Source organism: Erithacus rubecula (assembly GCF_903797595.1).
Source record: "Erithacus rubecula genome assembly, chromosome: 12".
Taxonomy (NCBI): Eukaryota; Metazoa; Chordata; class Aves; order Passeriformes; family Muscicapidae; genus Erithacus; species Erithacus rubecula.
In genome coordinates this window covers 3,016,051-3,032,852 of record NC_136664.1, presented here as the reverse complement: position 1 = coordinate 3,032,852, position 16,802 = coordinate 3,016,051, and the positions used below count along the sequence as shown (strand labels likewise).

Genomic DNA, 16,802 nt, shown 5'->3' with positions numbered 1-16,802 from the left:
GTCTGGGCTGTGGGATTAATTTTTATTTGTTGATTCATGTCCTCTATTCTATTTGAAAGAAGCATGAGTAAATTAACCTCTTGAGGCATGATCAAAATTTTTGAAGATGAATTTGCCACTATTGTAGCTTTTTTTGTAGTTTCTGTTGGGCTAACCATGCTGGTTTCAATGACCAATTGCAAATCTGTGTTTACAAAATCCTCATGACCACAACAATCCAGTCACAGCTCAGCCACTCCTTTCAAATTGGAGACTTCACTTTCAATCTGTCATGTATTTTTTCAGATATTGGTGTGATGGCTCTGATTTCTCAGGGTTGTCTTTGTAAGAATAGAATTTCCCACAATTAGGGGGGGTTTGGGTCACTGCTAACTCTATCTGCTCTGTGGAGTTCCTCTTTTATAAAGACATAAAGAATTGTATGAAGTTTGCTGGTTTTATTCTAACAATGGATATTCCAGAATGCTTTAGAGCATCTCAAGAAATAAAACCAGACTAAGACAGGAAAACTATAGCTGTTAAATATGGAGGGATTTAATATAGATTACCAGAGTCACCATTTTCCAATTTGATAAATTGGATTTAGGTGAAAAACCTCCTTTGAATTTTTTTTAATCTCAGTCTTGCTTTCACTTATCTTTTAGTTTAAAAGACAACTTTTTACTGGGATGGTAAACTGTGCCCTAGCTAAGAATAAATCCCACCACTCTCAGGGATGTGCAATGTGAGCAGCCAGTGCTGATCTGAGAGTGAGGGAAAGCAGAGACCTCACAGTGGGGATGAGGATTTGGAAAGTGTTATTTACACTCAGCAATAAGGAGCAGCTCATGCTGTGAGATCCACCAGACAGTGAATTAGCTTTTCCAAGATTAGGGTGGGCACTTGCCTTTTAGGACACTGGAAATAACCTTGGGTAAAGATACACACCCAAACAGGTATGGGAAAAGATGGCCCTGAGCATTTACTGGGTCTTACCCTCATTGCAATGCTTATTTTGTGGGAATATGAAATTTTGTATTTTTCCTGGGTTTTTTCAGTGCAGTAAGACCTGGGAATAGAAACAACTCATTTCCCCATGCACACAGCCACCCCAAACAGCTTGGAGTCAGAGCACCTGGGGACACCTGTGCAGATTGAAAATGAATATCCATATTTATTGTCATTTAATGTGAGCTGATCTGGCCATTCCCACTGCCAGCACTAGGAGCCAAGCCAGACAGGCTCTGGGAACCTGCCAGCATATTTGACAACTGTTTTTTTAGGAAAACATATTGCTCTTTATTCCTGAATCTCTGCACAAGGGAGCACAGTGTTCCTGGGATAAAAGCTAGGGCTGTAAGGGTCTGTTGCCTTCCAGCTCCTTTTGTTGGCATCAGCATTATAGATTTGAATTGAAAACATAAAAAAAAAGGTGAAACTATGGATTTATGCCACTTCCTTTTCATCCTTTATCTTTCCCCTGCTCCTGGTAGGACAGAGACAGGAGAAATTCAGAGTTGCCTGTTTGGGTTCTGCTGTGTCATTTGGTTCACCCCACGTTTGTTTTCTTTTCCTCTTTTCTTTGTCCCCAGCTTGAAGAACCCTTCGGATGGGAATGCTTTCCGAATCTTTGCTGTGAAGCAGTAAAGCCCCAGGGAAGGTGCAGGTTTCTGTGGGAGAGCTCTCTGCGGATCTCCAGAGACGCCAAAGCTCCTCTGAACGGCATCAGCTCTGCCCATACCCTCCTTGCCCATCTCCTTCAGGGAATCCCAAAAGAAAAGGGGAAAAAACAAACCAAAACCCCCCAAAAAAGACCCCAGGTTCTGACTCAGCTGTTGGCATCTCATGGCACCCGTGCAGCGTCGTATCTTCTCGTGTTTTTGTTTCTCTAGGGGCATTCAGCGACCATAAACTGTTCTAAGTTTCATTTTACCAGAGGTGTTGCTACACAGAACGGCCGTGGCTCCATGTGCAGCAGATTCAGGGATCTCAGCCCGGGCCTGGGTGGTGTTTTTAGGGTGTGAAGCTTCTCCTGGGATGGGTGTGAGGATGAGCAGACTCGGGAGTGAGCGGCTGTCCAGGCGCTGGACACTTTGGAATGAGAAACTCGTTGGAAAATTGTGTCCTTTGGGGAGAGGATGGGCTTTGACAGAGTGCTTTTGTGTATGTTGGATGGTTTCTGTGCAAAGGAGGATAAAAAGTGGTGTTTTCCCACTGAGGTGGTTTGCAGCAGCACTGCTGTGTGAGGCTGCTGGGTACCTCGAATAGTGGGGTCTGGGGATGTTCTTGGCAGCCAAAATTGAGGTTTTGTGGGCCTGGAGCAGGGTGTAAAATGGTGGCAGAGATCCTCACTGCAGAAAATGAGGCCACCAGATCATCCAAAAAGCAGGTTTAGTGTTTGCTGGTCAAACACTCCCAGGTATTTTGCAAATCTGGCAACTTCTGAGCAGTCAGAGAATTGGGGCTCCTGTGCTGGCACATCTCATCCTATACTCCACACCATAACTTCAGTTAAATGCAATGTATTGGTTTGTACAGCAGTGCTGGTTGTTTTATAGTAGTTAAATAGTGATCAAATTAATCTTATTTCTGCTAGGAATGGTTGCATCTCTAGGAAGCAGGTTCACTTTCCCTTTGTGAAGCTCCTTGTGGTGTGTGCAGTTCTGAAACTTTAAAGATGTGGCATAAATTGGGGTAGATTAATTTTTCCCGTCCCATTTGTGAAGGCAACAGAACCCCACTTCCAGTGCAAATGCTGTTCCTGTGAGCATTTGATATCCAGGATTGTTGGTTTTGCAAAACTTATGTGGTGTTGTAATGATGTTATTCCATATTTTGATATTTTTGTTTTGACATGCACCCAAATGCATTTCAAAGCCAAGAGAAGGGCTCAGCATAAACTGCTTTTTAAGGCAGAAGGATATTCCCTGCTGCATGTTGGAAATTAATTTTTATGATTTTTAAACACAAATCTGGTGGGTTTTTGATACACACACATCCAGTAACCATGAGAAGACAAAGTCAACAGTGGCTCTTCAGTTCTTGTAAATGCACAGTCCTTCTGCTGAATCACTGAATTATAGTACTGGATAACAAATGGGGAAGTATTTCCCTCTCTTTGGCAGATGTTTCACAGCTGCTCTTACACTCAGAACATGTTTGGTTTAATCTAGACAGATATAAGAGCAATCTCATCAAGCTCTTTCCAAACACAGACCAAAATAATTTATAAAAGCTTCTTTAATTCTGTAAACACCATGAAATCAACAAGGAAATGACATTTAAATGACATTTATCACTCAGTTGGTCCCACCACTGGGATTTATTCCTCTGTAAAAACTGAATTTGGAAAAGAAACCTTTCGTAAAACCTGAAATTGGAGCTACTTTGCACTGTCTCAAAAACACTGCACAGAAAAGCCACTTTTGGGGTGGATAGAGAGAAGTGACTCTTCGTGTTGTCTTTGCTTATGTAGTATTGTCATCCAAGGTGTACAGTATTGACTTTAGATAGGAAAACTGAACTATTTCCTTTCTTGCTAAGTAAATTGATGTTAAGAACAGCTGGAACACATCCTATTAAAGCTGCTGGTTGGGATGTTGGCAGTGAGGAAAATCGTCCCCGTTCCTGCCCGCCTTGGGCTGTGCAGGGTCTGCTTCAAGCCCATCCAACACTGCAGCAAGAATCTGGGACATCCTGGGCCAAATGGGCTGGGAATGGAATTGGAGAGAGTGAGAGGAGCAGTCAGGCTCCTGGGGACTGCAGGAGCACAGGAAACACCTCGATGGTAACGTAGGATCCGTGAAAATTGCGGATGGAAGGTGATGGGAAGGAACGTGGAGTAAAACCCAGGGGATCACTGTGAGCACATAAAAAAATCCAAACAGCTGGGGATGTACCTAGGTGAGGGGAAGGGGACAAGGGAAGGGTTCTTATTCCAACAGAAATATCCTAAAATGCTTAATTCAAGTTACAATTGCGTATTTTTATCTTCAGCCAACTGGTTTGGATTTTTAGAAACCGATGTTAATTTAAGTCTGTATCTGTTTATTTTTGTATTTGTTGTACAAAAGAGAAATTGTGACTTTACTACACAAATATTTTTCGAGGTCCTGGGTGCTATTAATTTAAACATACCTCCACCAGAATTAGGGGTGATCAGGTCCTCCAAGGCAGTCATGACCTATCAATGACTTGCAATCATGTGTGCTAGCTATTCATGACTAGGTGGGACAGTACCAGTTTTTAGCCAAATATTGACAGATTTTATTTCTGATACCAAGACATTTCTCAGCCTGCTTTATTTCAGTGCAGCTTAAAGATGCATCATGGCTGGATCCAACCAGCCTGTTCCTCCTCAGCCCCAGCTCAGCACATCTGTAGGCACCTGCAGCATCCAGGTGCAGCCAAAGCTGCCTGGTTGTTCTTTTCCAGTAATTTGGGATTTTGGAAGCAAAGGCATGGTCACTGCAGAACATCTGCCTCAGCCAAATCTCCAGGAAACACAACCAGGGTGAAATCCAGAGCCTGTGCTGGTGGGGCCACTCATTCCTTCTTAAAAAGATTTTCAGCCAACAGCTGGTTGAGGAGGCTCCAGTTGGTCCCTTGTGCAGTCTAAATATTTAGGGCCAGTTCATAGAGTTGCTTTTTTTTTTTTTTCTATGAAAAATGGTGTATTTTACTTCCTATGTATAAAAGTTACTTGTAAATTTTTGTGTGCCTTTGCATGTTTTCCAAGGGGCTGTGGTTGTTTATAAACTAGATTTTTTTTTTTTTTCTAAATACAGAATTGTAAAATATCTTTTCCTCCCTACCCTTCCATTTTCTTTTGATTTCTGAATTATTTGTGAAATAAAACCTTCTTGGAATGAATGCTTCCCTTGTCTTTAATGCTCAGCCAGAGCTGGGTTTGTGTTTAGAAGAGTTATTTGGGATTCATGCTGGGGACTAGAGTGTCCCCTGGAGACTCCAAATGAGATTGGGGTGTGCAAAGCCTGTTCCACAAACAAATAAACTGATCAGTACCCAGGCATTAAAACTCAGTCTTTACCCCATCAAAAATAAGAGGTAATCTTAGTGAAACATCCTGAGAAAAAAGGGAAAATCACTGTCTGTCTTTGAATCCCTGCAACAAAAGGGCTGAATTAGATTAATGGGTTGAAAATTGCATTTAATTATTTAGTGAGGTGAACTCCCCACCCCCACCTGAACAGGCTGGTGTGAATTGTAACCTCATTTTTTGAAAGGAAAAGTATTCAGATTTTGTAATTCCCTTTGAAATTTTCCCCAGGCTCATCCTTGCTGACAGAACCACAAATCAAACCAAGTTTTTTTCCTGGTAATCCAATCCCATTTGGTTAAAGGAACAACACAGGGAGCTCATAACTCATCCTCCAGACAATGAGTACCAGATGGGTTTTGACCAGAAATGTGGGCTGGGCCATGGGATGGGGTCCTGATTGACCAGGCTGTGAAATTTGCATTTTTCATCACTTATACAAGAGGTTTAGTGTTAAATCCAGAGGTATTTGCTTTATTTCAGGCCTGGGTTGATGCAGTTGTGGCTGAACAGTATTTCCCTGTAAATCCCAGCCTAGGACTGATGAGATAACATCAATTTCTGTCGAAGGGAATTTCCCAGCTCCTGCATTCTCTGCAATTCCAAACTGCCCATTTGAATTCACTCTGTGCTTTTGTACCCCCATTCTTATTGCTGCAAAAATGCCTCCTCTGCTGGAGATATTTGGGAAGATTTTCCTAAGCAGAGCCTAAAGGTAAGCAGAGAGGGGAATTCAGGCTAATGGTTATTGTACCTAGAGCATCTTATTAATGGCAACAGTTGTCTGATGTCCTATTTGGTGATGCTATAAAATGCTCCACCCTGTGAGTTGAAACTGGGTGATCTTTATTAAAGTCCCAACCAAATCCATTCTGTGAATTCTGTGGTAAAATTTAGGTCCTGGTTGGCCTAGAGAGCAAAATACTCAAAATTTAGGGCTGAACCTAACCCATCCTTTGACACTGTCTCTGTGTTTTGTCTCCTGCTGCTCAAGCCCTGGGCTTTATCCTCTGCTCATCCACCAGAAATTGGTGTTATCACAGGTGCTGTGTGGCAAACAAAGCTGTGCCTTCTCCCTGTACAATGGGCAGGAAAACCTGGTGAGTGAAGGCTTAGGGTGAAACTTACAGACAGGAAAAAATTAATTCATTTTTCCCAGTTGGAGTGGGATTCAGCTTCTGCTTTAGCTGAGAAGGCAGAAAGATTGGAAAGCTGAAGGAAAGCAGAGGGGAAAGGAAAAAGAAACTCAGTGGAGCTGAGGGAGGGTGGCAGATCTGATATTCCCAAATTGCTGGGAATCCTTGGGGATCAACCAGCAGCAGGGCTCTCTCTGCTCACTGCTTCAGGCTCAAATATCTCCTTGCTGCTTGTTTGGCTCCTCAGCCTGTGCTGAGCTCATCAGAGCCTATGTATAGCCCGGGCACAGCTTGGGGTGGGTGTCCTTCCAAAAACCCACAGTCATTTATAGGGTGCGCCTGGCCATGTTTTCACAGCCACTCTGCACACGCTGGGCTTGGCTCTCATTTGCACTAAGGACCTACTTTAAGGCACTTAGGAGGCATTTATGCCACTTTAGGGTGTGGAGAGAGCAGCGTAAAGAAGCCTCAGTGCAAACAGAAACCACCCTTCTATCTTGTTGACAGTGGTTAAAATTGGGTCGGGGAGCTAAGTCAACAGAAAAGGTTTGCCTTAAGCAGCTCCCTCTGCTCCTCACCCTGTGTGCCACAGCAGCAGGGCTGTCCCCAGTGTCCCTGAGCCCCTGCTCAGCCCAGCACATGGAGGGGGATTCAGTGTCAAAAGGATATTTATAGCTGGCCAAAAGTCAGGAGGAGCAGGTGGAATGGGAGAGCTGGAAGCAGAAGGGAGGAAAATAAATGCAGAGTTTTGGGTTGTCTCACAAGGGCTGATTCTGTCAGGTTTGGGCTCCTGGGGGACTGTGGGTGACCGTGACCCCAAGGGGGGACCTGCCAACACACACAAGTGTCCTGAGGAGTGCTTGACTGATATCTGAAGTTTTTATTTAGTATTTGCCTCAAGTCTTGTTTCTGCACATCTGTCTTTTGCACATCTGTAAGCTGAGAAAATATCACCTATGAACTAAACCCGGAGGCCAGAGGACAAGTCTGTCAGAAAGAAATCTCAAAAGCTGCTTAATTTCCCTCTCCACCAGCTGAGCAGACTTTGTAAGTTTGAAAAATAAAAAAGAGTAAAAGCCAACACAGATTGACTATAGGAGGCAGGGGTATTCATACCATCTCAGCTGATGTGTTTGTAATAAAAATATTATTTATATTAATGAAGGGAGCTCCAAAACTGCATCAGCACCTGTGCTGGAAGAAACAGGTTGAAAAATCAGATGACACTTGGAAGAGTAAAAGGAATAATAAAAGATGGAGATCGACCAGTAAGGAGCAGCCTTAAAGAGATAAAGAGTCAAATCATCACATCATGGCCAAGGAGATGAAAGTTGAATCAGGTGTGAAAGGATCAACAAGGCAGGTGAGAAACCTTTCAGCTTTTCTTTCTCTGCTCAGAAAGGTGCAGTATGACAGTGCCTGGGTTTGTATTGTTACTGCCTGGAAAATACTCAATATTCCCTGGTGGGAAGTCCTGGAGGAAAGAAAGAGAGGCCTGAGAGCTAAGACAACTCCTGAGAAAGCAGGAGAGATCTCTGAGGATGAAAAAGGTGAGGATGTCTGAAGTGTGAAAAGGCACATAAAAGGGAGAGGGGGTTCTTCATGCCCAAAGGGGCTCCACTGGGAAGGGATGGGCTTAAAATGCAGTAGGGAACACTGAGACCATTGGTAAAGGTTTGACTGGAGCAGATGATCTGTGTGGTCTTTTCAAGTCACCATGGTTTTCAAACCTCCAGGTTTTTAAGATTATTCTGGATAATAGCTCTTAAAAGAAGATCCTGCTTTGAGTGGAAGATGGACTAGAAAATGTCTCAATGGTCCTGCCAGGTGTTTTTTCCTATAATTTTCAAAGTTAAAGGGAACATCCCATCATGTGGGACAGGCTGTCTTCTGTTTGGACCAGGATGGTGCACAAGCAGGAACTGACACAGATAGAGATGACCTGGCAAAAGAAGCCCAGGTAAAGATGTGCAGTATCATGGCAGTCATGAGCAAAAATAGTCATTGTTCTTTTAACTCTTTGTTGTTCAGGCTTTTTTTGGTTGGTTTAAGGAGGGTTTCTTAGGTCTTTTGGCAGAATTCTGAGGTCCAGCTGCAGATGGATTCATGGATGCTGTGTCTGAGATAAAACAGTGGGGACAGCCCTTTGAAATGCTGCTCTGAAGTGGTGGCAAGGAATTGGTGATTTGGGGCATCCCCTGAGGTCACTGAGCCAGACTGAGCAGCACAGGCATCTCCTCCCATGCCATGCCAGCACCATCTGAGGACAGGCTTTGGGTGGGGAGAGGGAGACCATGGAAATTTTCCCATCTGCAGAGTCATGAAACCATCCCAGGGCAGCTGGCCAGCCCAGCAGGCTGTGAGTGCCTTTCCAAAGACACCAGGCTGTCTCAAACCCTTACAGCAAAACAGATGCAGGGAGCTGAGTAGCCCAGTGCTGGACAATGCTCTCCTTGGGAACAGCTTCATTATCAGCAAACAATGATCTCTGCAAATCCAAAGTGCTAAATGGGGATTTGTTTGGACACCGACCATTTTAACGAGAGCCATAAAGTTATGAAAACACCCAGCTCTCCATGAGCTCCAAAGTTCTGTGTCTAGACCATGGAAAGGACTTTAGGAGCCAGCTCTAGCTGATGTTGTGGACAGCTTGGGATGCAGTTCCAGAAAATGCTTGTGATCCACTTTTAAGGAGAGTTACTGGAAAAGTGGATATGGGCATGGTGTGGAACAACAGGGGGGCTTGGAGTGGAGGGTCCCCACCCTGAGTGTGCTGCTCTGACGCAGGAGAGATGTGTGAGGTCCCTCTTCTCTTATATAATCCATGACTTCAGATAAAACTGATGCCAAGTACCCAAAAAAGGGATTGTGTGTGTGCTGCCTCTTCCCGTAATCCCAACGCGCAGCGCTCGGCTGGGATGGTTCTGCCAGTAAAATCCAATTTTTTTTTCCTTTGCAGCAGGATCCAGGTTTTAAAATTAGCTGTGTCCCAGCAGGGCCACCCCTGCCAGCCTCAGTGCTGAGCCCTGGAGGGTCAGGGCCTCAAAAGAGCCCAGCAACCCAGTTTAAACAGTGACCAGAAAAGTTTGTTCAGGGAGGGCTCCCTGGCCCTAAACAACAGGAGCTACCTTAGCTCCTGCAGGGAGAAAACACTCCAGCTTTATAAAAACACCAAAAGTAAATATCAGTGAGTCACAGATACTAAATATTAATAATTCATACATTGGGAGCAGAAATATCAGCAGGACCTGTAAGGCTGGCCTTTTTAATGTGCAATAGTACAGAATTGGGTATGTGTTCCTCTATTTTTTGTTTGTTTTTTTTTGTTTTTTTGTTTTTTTTTTTGTTGTCAACCTTTCCCATTTGAGACACAGGCTTGGGTCAGTGAAACTGCTTGGAGTCTCAGTCCCACAAGGAGAGTAATTTCCCTGGAAGGAATGAGCAGCACTCCTCATCCAAAGGTCAACACTGGGGCATTCCCAGGGAATTGGAGGGTTTGACTCCATAATTGCAAATTACAGATAAATTAGGGTTATTTTTTTGATTGACTGACCTTTAGGAAAAAAAATAATCAACCCCAAACCAACCACATTACGTAAAATTTATGCAACTACCCAAACCCCCAAAGCATTTTTGTCCCATTAAGGATCAAAATGAAGTGAAAGCTAATAGTCGTTTTTGTAGGGAGGCAGTGGTAAGTAAAAAGTGGTTTTGTTGATCAAAATATATTAAAAAAAAAATTGAAATATGCTGAGTTTTAAAAAGTGAAATTGCAGTTATTTCAGTAATTTCTTTTCATGTTTGAAAGTGTGGCTTCTTAAAAGCTTGTTGGAGTTGAAAAGCATTAATGAAAAATTTTAATTATTTCTGTTGTTCGTTTTTTTTTTTTCATTTTCCCATGGTGTTTCACTGGCATTTGCAGTGGAGACTGAGATGCTATCTGGGTGAAGAGAGGAGCAATTTTTTTGTTGAAATTGAGAAGGAGTGTCAGCTGAAAAAAGCTAAGGAGTTCCAGACAGAATTGTGGAGGAGAAAGGTTTTTTTGAGGAATGGAATTAAAGAAGTAGTGAAGGACAAGGGGCCATGACAAGGACTCAAACTGGAACCCAACACTTTATTTTTGTGAAATCTGAAGGAAGTTTTTCTGTGCACCTTGAATGAAAACCAGTCCCCAAAACCCAGGGGATTGATTGGAAATCAGGATGGGAGATGACCCTTATGCTTTGTACCCCCTCAAATTTATTTTTTCCCCCAATAGAAAAGTGTTTTATTCTGTTAAAAAAGACCCAGTTTCATCATCAGTATCCCTCAGTGCTGTGTCCTGGCTTTGCAGCCCAAGCCTGCTGCCACTTAGGTGATCCCAAATTTCTTCTTGCTTCCAGTTCCTCATCTCCTTCATCCCAACCCCAGCTTTGGAAGGACTGTGAGAGCTTTTAGCTCTGAGCACTCCATTCATTAATTAACATTAGCTTGAAAGGTAAGAGCTTTTTGGTGGCTGTGCAGGTGGAGGCTCTTTTTCAAGAATGGGAATGGATGCTCCTCTTCACATTTGCTTTTTGAGTTGATGCAGTGGAAGGAGAAAAGGGACACTGTGGGTGTAGGGACAGTGATTCCTACAGAGCTGTGCTGGCACTGAAACAGGACACAAGGAGCCAGTTTTCCTTTCCTTTCTCCTTTCTCCTTTCTCCTTTCTCCTTTCTCCTTTCTCCTTTCTCCTTTCTCCTTTCTCCTTTCTCCTTTCTCCTTTCTTCTCCTTTCTCCTTTCTTCTCCTTTCTCCTTTCTTCTCCTTTCTCCTTTCTTCTCCTTTCTCCTTTCTTCTCCTTTCTCCTTTCTTCTCCTTTCTCCTTTCTTCTCCTTTCTCCTTTCTTCTCCTTTCTCCTTTCCTCTCCTTTCTCCTTTCTTCTCCCTTCTCCTTTCTCCTTTCTCCTTTCTTCTCCTTTCTCCTTTCTTCTCCTTTCCTTTCTTCTCCTTTCTCCTTTCCTCTCCTTTCTCCTTTCTTCTCCTTTCTCCTTTCTCCTTTCTCCTTTCTTCTCCTTTCTCCTTTCTTCTCCTTTCTCCTTTCTCCTTTCTCCTTTTTCCTTTTTCCTTTTTCCTTTTTCGTTTCCTTTTTCCTTTTTCCTTTGCTTTTTCCTTTCCCTCTCCTCCTGAAGGTCTCAGGGCTGTAGGATATGAGTGCACGTCCTACAAATCTCCAGACAGATTCTCCCATGGTGCTGATATTACCCAGAAATTCTGAGGACACATTTCTCCCTCCCCCTGAAAGCACCTGGCAGAGTTTGACTGCAGCCCCTGCCTTTTTCAAAATCATCTTCTGTGGGACATTAGAAGATGTCATTCTTCCAGCTGAATGCAATGTAAAGGAAATTTACTCACTAGGAAAACACAGCCACAAGCAGCCTGGCTTTTCCTGGGCTAACATTTGGGTTTTCTGGAAATTATGGGCACTGTTCCAGCTCAGTGGCTACCTCTCCATATCAACAGCTTCCCATGGGCTTTCCTCAGGGAAAATGGATGGAACAGCTCAGTCAGCTGGTAAAACAGCACAGGCAGCCTGGACAACTGCCCAGCATGACAAGGCTGGATGAAATAAATCCCAACTGCTGCTGCTACAGCAGCAATGGACATGGTCAGCTCTGTGCTGGGACATGGACAGGTACATGGTAGGCAGAGTTCAACCAGCCCTGTGCTGAGGGGTGCACTGAGATTTTTGTGCCTTCCTAAACTGCATCTCATCCATGGGAGCATCTCTGGTTTGGTGGATGAGGGAAGGATCATTCCCAGGGCTGGGGGTGTGCAGAGCAGAGGGAAATGCTGCTCCCACCCACAGCCCTGACCCAGCAGCCCTCTGGGCTTTTGGGAGTTTCTCATCAAAGCTGAGCTCTCCTGTGCCTTCTCATTATCTTCTGTGATCTCTGCCTTTAATTAAAAGCAGAATTGAGACCCCTGGGACTTGCACAGCCACCCCTCTTTGCATTTCCCCCCCATTCCCTGGTGGCAGAGAGGGGCAGGCAAGGGCACAGGGGACAGTGGTGGCAGCAGTGTGGGCACAGCCTGAGCTCAGGGAACCCCCTCATGCTGCTGGTTTTTCCTGTGAGAGGAGGGAGACAGTAAAATTATTGGAAGAGGAAGAAAAAATGAATCATAGACTTGTTTTTAATAAGTGTACTGAGAATTACTGTAGATTTCAACATCTGTTTTGTCCGGGCAGGAAGAGAGTATTGCAAAGGGTGGAAGGATACAGATCCCTTTTGAAAAGAAAGAGTCCCAAAACCCTGTCAGGATCTCATTTATGGATCTCATAAACCAGGGCCTGAGCTGGGCATTGTAGGCTTGCACAATAACCCAGTTCTGCACAAATCAGAAGCTCCAAACCTGCAGGAAATGCAGGAAAACGTAGATTTTTCTGGTGGCATCTTTGAGAGGGTGTCTTTACAGGTTTCCACCATGGCAGAAGCAGAGCAGGAGGTGGCCTCAGTCCATGACTGTGCTGTCCCTCTGACACAGAGAAAAAGGTGTGGCAATGGGGTTGTAACACTGGCTCACCAATTTTCTAATTACAAGCCATGAGTGGTCCTCCTGATTTGTTAAAGGATATTGCACAGAAATTAAAAAACAGGCAAATGTGTCATAGGCTGGAGCCACAGCTGTGTGATTCCTCCTCTGGAAACTGCACTGTGGCTTTTCAAACCATGATGCACCTCTTGGTCACAGCCCCTCACTGCTGAAACTGCTCCTTTCCTCCCTGGTTTTATTGAGCTCTGGTTGAAGAGCTGCAAGTGCTGGTGTGGAGAAATGTCAGGGCTGTGTCAATTTTGGGTGAAGGGTCTGGAACAGAGGTGCCCTCCAGGCAGGGCAGCAGCTCACCCTGGGCATAATGCCCCTGTTGAAGCTCAGGAGTGCCAGCTGAGTCAGCAGGGATGGTTTGGAGTCACCTTCTGCTGGGGGTCTGAACCTGCCCTGTGCAGGCCAGGAAAGGTGATTCCCATTCCACATCCAGAGCCAAGGGGTTGGGAGGTGAGAAGGACATTTCCAGGTAAATCTGGATTTTGGGGGACAGGGTGTGACAGTGCTGGGGGTGATGGGATGAGCTTTAGTCACTCTTCTGCCTCACACCAGCTGGGACAGTGATCCAACACTTGTCATTGAGACTGGCCTTGAAATTTGTACTTTACAGAATCACCAGGTTGGAAGAGATCAAGATCATTGAGTCCAATCCATGCCCTTACACCTCAACTAAACCATGGCACCCAGTGCCACATCCAGTCTCTTTTTGAACACAAACCTGTTTTTTAGGGACATGGGAATAGATAACTCAGCAATGTGTAGCTGGTAACAAAACAGGAGAGAACAAAATGAACTTTCATGAAGACAAGCCATGTGTTTCATAAAATATATGTTAAAAAAGCAAGAAAGGCTCAAGGGAACTTAACAGAGCTACTGCAGCTCTTGGCTGTGTCCAGAGGAGACATGAAAGCCTTTGTGCTGTGCCAGGAGGTGAAATCAGCCACCAAGAAATGAATGGCTGTCAGAAGGACAGTGCTGCTCAGTGAGTTATGGGTTCTGGACAGGAGGCTGGGCAGCAGAAAGGTTGTGGAACATCTTTCCACTAACGTCAGGGATGCTGTTGCATTGTTTGCAGCCCAGTTTGGCTGATTCAAGATTTCCAGGGTTTGTGCCTCATCACAATAAAAGCAGGAGCTGCTCACATCCTCATCCACCCAGAGGAACCAACCTCAACCAGGAGCTTTCAGAGCCAAAGATCTGGAGCCATTCCTGAGGTACAGGAAAGCCAGCCACGTGTTGGAGCTCGCTGGATTTTCCCTCCCTGTGCTCCTGCTCATGCTGGATCCCTGACTCATGGCTTTGGGAAAGAGAGCAATCAGTGTTGCCTGCTCAGAAACCCAACTGCTTTCAATTCACCCAAACCACCACACTAGCTCTGAAGCTCTTTTTGAGGATGATTTCCAGCTAAAATTTCCCAGCAGTAGTCATCAAAGGATGCACACAACAAACAGTTCCACATTTCACTTTGCTGCTCTTGTACTCTGCTTTACCCCTATCTTGTCCTCTTTGGCATGATGTCCACTTGCATCAATCTGAGGTTTATTTTTGGAATGAACATGAACATGAGATTCCCTGGAACCTCTCCAAAATCTTAACTCAGGCCAGTCTTTTGATCATGGAGCAGATAAATATAATTTTGTGCTGGCCTTTATTAATTTTTTACCCTGAGAAAGCAATTAGGATTTTGTCCTTGGCCAGCAGAGCTTGCAGGATTTCTCTGGAGGGTCTGGAACAGGAATGCCCAGGACATTTGAAGGGTTTTGGTGCCTGCTTTACCAGTATTGAGGCATGGCCATTTTCTTATCAAACCTGTATTTTTTTTTGGTGGGAAAGTTGAACTTCTGACATCTGAATTTCGTGGCATTTTAAGCTGGGAGTTGACTTTTCCTATGGAAAGTTTTAGTTCTCTCGTGGGAAAATGAGAGCATGGCCAATCTAAATACTAAATAAAGTCACATATTGCTTGAAACAGTTTTTCTGTGCTGGGTGAAGTGTCCAGTTGCTCTGCTGCTTTTCAGAAATCCCTCCACCCTGCCCTGTACTTGTGTCATCCTGAGTTCTGACGTTACATGGTCTGGATTGGGACAGCAGGAATCAAAGATCTTGGACTGTGCTCTGTACTTCTGATTTTAGAATGCCCTTACAGGCACAATTTCTCTGCCTTGTGGTGAATCTTTTAATCTCTTTTGATGTCTCAGAGAATCTCGTCACAGGTATCTGGGAAATACAATTTTTAATCCTGGTTCAACTTCTCAGCCAAATGAAGGAGAATCTTGAGGCAAGTTTCATCTCAGAAATTTATTTTTCCCTAATGAAAGCAAGCTGGTATTCTGTGCTGGGTTTGCAGCAGGGGCAAGTTAAAGGTTTGGGGGCAGTGGCTCTTCTTCCTTCTTGTTCTTTCTTCTTCTTGGTTTCAAGTAGTATTTTTTAATTGGATAAAAAGTTCCACCCTGAGGGTCAGGGGTGTTTGGTCATTAAGTAAAGATATAAATAATAGATGTTAGCTTTTAATTAGACTAATTGCCTTTGAAAGACTTTGTAACTAGTAAAATCCACCAGCATTTTCTGGCTTTTGGCTTGTTAGCTAGAAGTGCTGTAAAATTCACTGTACTATAGGTGAGAATTCATAAACAACTGAGTCTGAAGACAAAACTTCATCTCATACTTCAATTCTGACAGAAAGCAGAGGAAAAAAAGGATAAATACACAAATACAACCTCACTGCTGCTGCTGGACCTTGTGTGCAGCCTGCAAAGCCCCACTGGTGATCCCAACAGAGTGAGATGGGGAAAGTCAAACATGCTCAAGCCACCCCAAAATTCAGGGGTGGAGACAGCCCCACCCTGAGCAGGAGCAGCTGCTGGAGGGGCTGGCAGGTCCCAGCTGTGAGCTGGGACATTGCTGGGGATGGTTTCCTGTTAAAAATCTGCTGGGAAGATTTCATGGACTTGGGCAGAGCTGTTCTCTCCCAGGGAATCAGAAATGAGCTCCCCATGGTGTTTCATTTCCCTGCTCTCCTCTGAGGTGTGTGGTGCCAGCATCAGCAGATGCATCACTGCCCCTTGCTGCTGGGGTATTTCTACACCCTTTGCTTGCTTCACAGAGCACAAAACTCTGAGCAAAAGCCTGGATGAGGCACGGGACAAACCCAGCTGTTGTACAGATGTGGAAGGACACAGAGATTTGGCTTCTGCCTCTTTTTAAAACAAACCAGCTCCTCCACTTCTGCAGCCTCTTAAGCACTGTCCCAGCCTGTCCCCCCCAGGGAAAAGAGCAAAAATCCTCCCCATCCTTCATGGCTGGAAACCCATCTGGAAACCCAGAGATGTGTTGGAGGTTTAGCACATGGAATCATTTTTCCTGGTCTCAGAGCTCTGTGTGGGTGAATTGATGTGAGCAAAGCAATTATTACCAGCACCACAGCTGTCAATGAAATGAGGAGCAATGTTTAATAGGAACAATTTAATGGTGAGCTCGATTTTGTCGCTGTTTTCTCGAGCTGAACCTCTGGAGAGGTTGTCAAAGAAGCTCAAGGATTTCCTACATGAATTGTCCATTGGATGAACTCAGCTCTTCTCTTGGCCTTCAGATTTCTTCATTTTTCCCAATGAAATTGCAGGTAAATTGCACAAGAGACTTTCTTCTGCTGTTCTGATGGAAAATTGGGACCTGTCTCATATTTTCTGTGCATTTAAAGCTGAAACACATTATTCTTCCTCCTTTTTCCTGTTGCAAGGCTTTTTGGAAATATTCTCTATTTCCTCCTCTGCTCTGCTCTCCACTTGTGATACACTGGAAGATATTAAACAACAAAACAGCAAAGAGGATATGTTTTATATTATTTTGTTTATAAGAACACTCTGGACTAGTAAATAGTTACACCCTTCATAATTGTTTTCAATTTTCCCTTTGAAATAAGAAACAAGTAATGTTCTCAACAAGCAGCTCTTCTTGGTCAAGGATTTTTTCTCATTTTAGGGTACATACATAATTTCAAAATCAAAATGTTTCCAGAAAACATATTTGGGGCACATGGGGGGTTTTTTGTTTGGTTTTTTTGGTT

The 16,802-nt window shown here is 44.1% G+C and overlaps 2 protein-coding genes across 2 annotated transcripts in view; one reads left to right on the top strand and one right to left on the bottom strand.

Annotated features, from left to right (window-relative positions):
- Positions 1-4,851, top strand: part of CRISPLD2 (cysteine rich secretory protein LCCL domain containing 2) — a 30,272-nt gene extending 25,421 nt beyond the window's left edge. The window contains exon 16 of the mRNA XM_079315870.1: positions 1,572-4,851. Within this exon, the coding sequence (XP_079171996.1) occupies positions 1,572-1,626 (55 nt within the window). The 3' untranslated portion in view covers positions 1,627-4,851. The remainder of the gene's footprint in view (positions 1-1,571) is intronic.
- COTL1 (coactosin like F-actin binding protein 1) overlaps positions 1-16,802 on the bottom strand; it is a 346,092-nt gene that overhangs the window by 119,457 nt on the left and 209,833 nt on the right. The gene's annotated exons all lie outside the window — the stretch shown is intronic.